The sequence below is a fragment of the Limulus polyphemus genome, unplaced genomic scaffold (genome assembly GCF_000517525.1).
Source record: "Limulus polyphemus unplaced genomic scaffold, Limulus_polyphemus-2.1.2 Scaffold8521, whole genome shotgun sequence".
In the NCBI taxonomy this organism is placed as follows: Eukaryota; Metazoa; Arthropoda; class Merostomata; order Xiphosura; family Limulidae; genus Limulus; species Limulus polyphemus.
In genome coordinates this window covers 9,142-14,116 of record NW_013674131.1, presented here as the reverse complement: position 1 = coordinate 14,116, position 4,975 = coordinate 9,142, and the positions used below count along the sequence as shown (strand labels likewise).

General features: G+C 33.9%; 1 protein-coding gene across 1 annotated transcript in view; it reads left to right on the top strand.

Annotated features, from left to right (window-relative positions):
* The first annotated feature begins 2,124 nt into the window (after window positions 1-2,124).
* Window positions 2,125-4,975, top strand: part of LOC106475403 (acid sphingomyelinase-like phosphodiesterase 3b) — an 8,699-nt gene continuing 5,848 nt past the window's right edge. Inside the window, exon 1 of the mRNA XM_013936087.2 lies at window positions 2,125-2,512. Coding sequence (XP_013791541.2) covers window positions 2,281-2,512 — 232 coding nt within the window. The 5' untranslated portion in view covers window positions 2,125-2,280. The remainder of the gene's footprint in view (window positions 2,513-4,975) is intronic.

The window sequence follows — 4,975 nt, the reverse complement described above, 5'->3', positions numbered from 1 at the left end:
GTAAAAGAGTAGCCTAAGAGTTGGCGGTGGGTGGTGTTTTTTACAGAGAAGGAGAGCTGTAGTAAGGAAATTCTACTTTAAAATTCAGCTCAGACTAATATATATAGACTCAGCCTCCTCATTAAACATCTATTTCAATATAAAGATCAACTATGTACACTACGTTCATGGCTCGTGTATAAATATACGTGTAGTGACTGTAAGGTTAAATACAATGGCAAAACAAAACGCCACTTAAAAACTAGAGTCTGTGAACATCTAGGAGTATCTAACAGAACCGGCTATCCACTACTTAAACCCAGCCACTCGTTCATTCGTTCACTTGTTGAAACCACAGATCACAATATTTCATTTAATGATTTCTCTATCATTACCACAGGATCTTCAGACCTTGAACTCCGTATCAAATGAAGTTTACTTATAGGAATATACCATCCTTATATTATTCTAAACTCATCTGCTAGGACCCACTCAATGCTGTTGATATTTCCAGTGGAAATTTCTTGGCCTAACTTATCCATAACCGATTTCTTCGCCGTCTCTCTCAAACGATAATATAGTGGGTGAAATGTGATTGGGGTTGCTCTGAGTAGGACTTGATTGACCAGGATCCTTTGTCTTGTAGTACTAATACTCAAACCAGTCAAAGTGCGGGTCTCACAGAATGTTGGTTTGGCTGTTCCTACTGATATTTTCATGGCTGCATCCTTTATAATTTCGTCATTGCTGACTTTACTACTGATGAATACGAGTGGATGCCATATCCATTCTGGTCATGACTGTTGCTCTCATCAGATTGACGAGGCTTCTTCTGTGGTGCAGCATATTTTAAAAGGGTTAGACTCTTCATTGATTTTTCTCTCAGATGATTAATATATGCAGAAATTGTCATCCGTGAGTTCATCACAACACCCAGGAAAGTGACAAAGATCTTATATGAAACTTTTCTGTCAGCATACGTCAGTGTTAAGGAAGAGGTGTCTGTTCAGGATCTGATAGCCAACATCAAACAGGCTTTACCTGGTTGAGAGGGCCTGGCATGGCCAGGTGGTTAGGACGCTCTACTCGCAATCTGCGGGTCGCGGGTTCGCATCCCCGTCACACCAAACATACCCGCCCTTTCAGCCATGGGGGCGTTATAATGTTATGGTCAATCCCACTATTCGTTGGTAAAAGAGTAGCCCAAGGGTTGGCGGTGGGCGGTGATGACTAGCTGCCTTCCCTCTAGTGTTACACTGTTAAATTATGGATAGCTAGCGCAGATAGCCCTCGTGTAGCTTTGCGCGAAATTCAAAAAACAAACAAACAAACAAACCTGGTTGAGAGGGCATTTCGTTATCTATAATCCACTGGTAGAGACTTTGGCTCTTATAGACCATCCACCGATGTGGTGTGCAAGGTGCTTGCAACAGTTATATCATGAAAATATATATGGTATCCAGCCAGATAGGGCTCCATGTTTTAAAGTACCCTGTAATGATAATTCTTGTACCCATATTCTACTGAGCATGAATTGAGCATCTTGTAAAATGTTTGTGTCAGTGGAATGGGTTATACATATTCATACTGTTGTCGAAAGGGGTTCTTTTGGAATATTCGGTAAAGAAATAATACTTAACTATAAATAACGCGGAAACGTTTTATTTCTTGACCTCCAAGCTCTACAATTTAAGTAGTCCTAACTTAACAAATAACTACCTTACTTCATCCATATCTCTAGTACTCCGATGAAACACAGTTTTAAAACTTACAAACTGAATAACACACTCACTAACTCGATAATCAACCAACAAATTAATACTACTAGTCAACATAAATAAAAGAGTCCAAATTACAAACACAAACATAGCCTACAACAATACCCTTACATAATAATCGAATATTTTCGAATCATTAAAATTACAGATTCTTTTCAATGAAAAATTTAAAATATTTATTTTTGCTTTTGATTGTATCTTTAGGATCATATTTGTCCTCATCTTAAACAAAGTTGTGTAATGGATTTCAGTAATTTACATTCAAAGTGAAGACAAACGAAGCACTTGTCAGATTTTTATCAAGTTATATATTAGAAAAAAATGAAACAGCAGATGTCGCGACTAGTAATACAATAGTGTTTGGTCTTAGTTTGTACAGACGTAAATGTACATTAAAACAGTGAGGAACAGCTGTTGTCAGAAAAGCATATCTAAGAACAGGCGATACTGATATTATTATTAATCGTCAACAGTTTTATAATATACGCTTAGATTATTAGCATTTAGTTGTTATATATTTAAGATGGAGTATAGGTTCTCCTTCGCAATATTGTTGTTGTTTTTTATAAGTACGAATGATTGTTTGAGGGCTGAATGGCGTCGATCAGTTGAAACTAGTTTTATCGAAAGCAACATGAACACGACGACTGACGTTACCAGCAATCTAAACTACACCATAGCAGACGAAGATATCAGTAAGTCAGTAGTAAACAAAACAACTGCAGAAGCTACAGATAACATTTCATTTCCAGAAGGTAAGATATGGTAATTTAAACATACTGAACTAAGAAACTTTTCTGAACGTCTGGGCGACCTCATTAATAATAGTACTGTTTATGAATGGTATTTTTGAATACTAAAAAAAATTGCTCGTGGACTTATTTAAGAGTTTGGCTTTATTATTGGTAAATAAAAAATAAAACTAGAGACAACTACTTTGAAATTGAAGAAATGATGTTTTATTTAATATTATCAAAATGTTTACTATGGGAATTTTTAATTACAGTTTTTTTTATGGAGGAAATATAGAAATAACAGTACACAAAGTTTGAATATTTGTAAAAATCCAGTAAAGAAGTAGATGAATTCCGGGGGGCTGAAGTCCTTTAAAAATAGAAAAACAATAGATTAATTGTAATAATTGGTGGTGGTAGAAGATGTTTTGAAATTTACTTAGATGTTGAAAATGGAAGAACCAATCAAACCTTCTAATTTTCTCAACACCTTCACTTTGTACTAACCACGTAACAAAAAAATGGCATATTGGAACGACACTTCGAGAAAATACGAAAGAAACTAAATAGGCCCTGAACTGGAATTGCAACTCTGACATTGTGACACTGCTGATCAGAAAACTAGTATCACTCTCCCACTTTGGTTGTTAATAGGGGGGGGGGGATAGTTGAAGAAAAACAAGTCACGGTCTTTTGTGGCTTTGAGAACAACCCAAATCAAGAAGACGTTTGAAGAAGTGTCAACTTGTAAAAAAAAAAATGTAATACACCATTCTGTAATATGCAGTAGCTTACTAGCACTTATCATGAATATAATGATCAAATCTATTAATCATTAATTATTTATCATAAAACCTTTTGTATGGTGCCATAAGAAACACTCTTTATTACTGTATGTTTAATCTCTGTGTGTATAATTATTTAGCTAAAAGCAGTAATACTGGAAGAAAATAGTATAAATATTGAACGTATAAAACACAAAAATTGTGATAGCTACATAAATTATTTCAAAACACTATCGAACTGATAGCATGTCAAAAAACTGATGAATGGGGATTGTAAACAGACCATACATTGGGCAAGCAACAAGTTGTTTACATCATATCATTGGGCATAAACAGACAGTATGTTGTCCTGACATGATGTAGAATGAGTAGAGGTTATTACTGGTACATATCTATGAATCTCAGTATTTCAAGTTTACAATGAATGTGATTACAAAATCTCTCCTATACTGCCATAGGTATGCTCGTACTTTATTATTAATATTTGATCGTTAACAGTTTTTATTTCACTTATCCATTCAATATGAATTCACATGTACGAGTTTGAAACTGATGGATTTTATTGGGACTACATTTTATCTTGCCGTGACACGGGTTTCACCCAGTCTCGGGTTACCAAGTAGATTGATAATGTGATATCAGTTGCTGACATTTTGTTAACGTTGTTAAAATGGGAAGGTCAAGGTCACGGGGTGTGAAAGGTCGATATACAGGTACGATTTTTAATTGTTTGTCATTAATTATTAAGTACGTAATTCTACTTGCAGTGTTAATCTACTCATTTGTGATTGTGGAATCTAATAGTGTGTGAAGTTTTTTATTTTAATTATTTAAAAATCACAGAGAACCCTTATTTGTAGATGTAGGCAAAAAAAGAAAGCTGTGTTAGAATAATGCTGTTATAAAAAAAAGTGGTTGATAGGTCAACACATTAAAAAATTGTTATAACATATTACAATACAGTTGTTCACTGTATTACTACATTATGTAAGGTACCTAATGAATATGCAAAAAACATCTCTACAAGCATGTAGGCTGTCTGATGAACTACAAAATCTAAATATTTGGAACAAAAACATCTAAAAATGTAGGATCAGTTGAGTTACTGTTAACACCTTTTTTTTCTGTAAGTTTTTAACTTCTTTTAATCTAATGTTGACATTAGATGAGAAATTAGTTAAACATTTCAGTTAAAATAAAGGTCATGGTAGTTGTTAACCAGTAACAGTACAAGCTACTTTTACAATTATAAACCAACAAGAAATATATTTCATTTGATTAGTCTAAGATTAAAATTATCACATATCTGTAAACTTTTTAAATTTCCAAATAAATAGCATTTGAAATTTTTTGGGGGTTACTATTAACAGGAATGCCCTTGACCCGTGGTCGGCTACAACTGAACATCGCATCTTATTTTCATAAGAATACAAAAGTCATTTAACATTCTGTGTTGTAATGTCATTACTAACCCATGAACCTAGACTGATGCTTAACCATTTGTATTGAAATTTAACATAACATAATGTTTTGGGATAACATGGAACCTATTTGTCCATCTCAGCTGTTCCAGCCTCTAAACTAAATTAAAATAATTAAAAAATAAAAATAAATAAATCTTAAAGCCAGCCATTTCCATTCATATAGTTATCAAACTTTTTCTTAAACTCACTTAAATTTACTGCCTCTACAACATCTG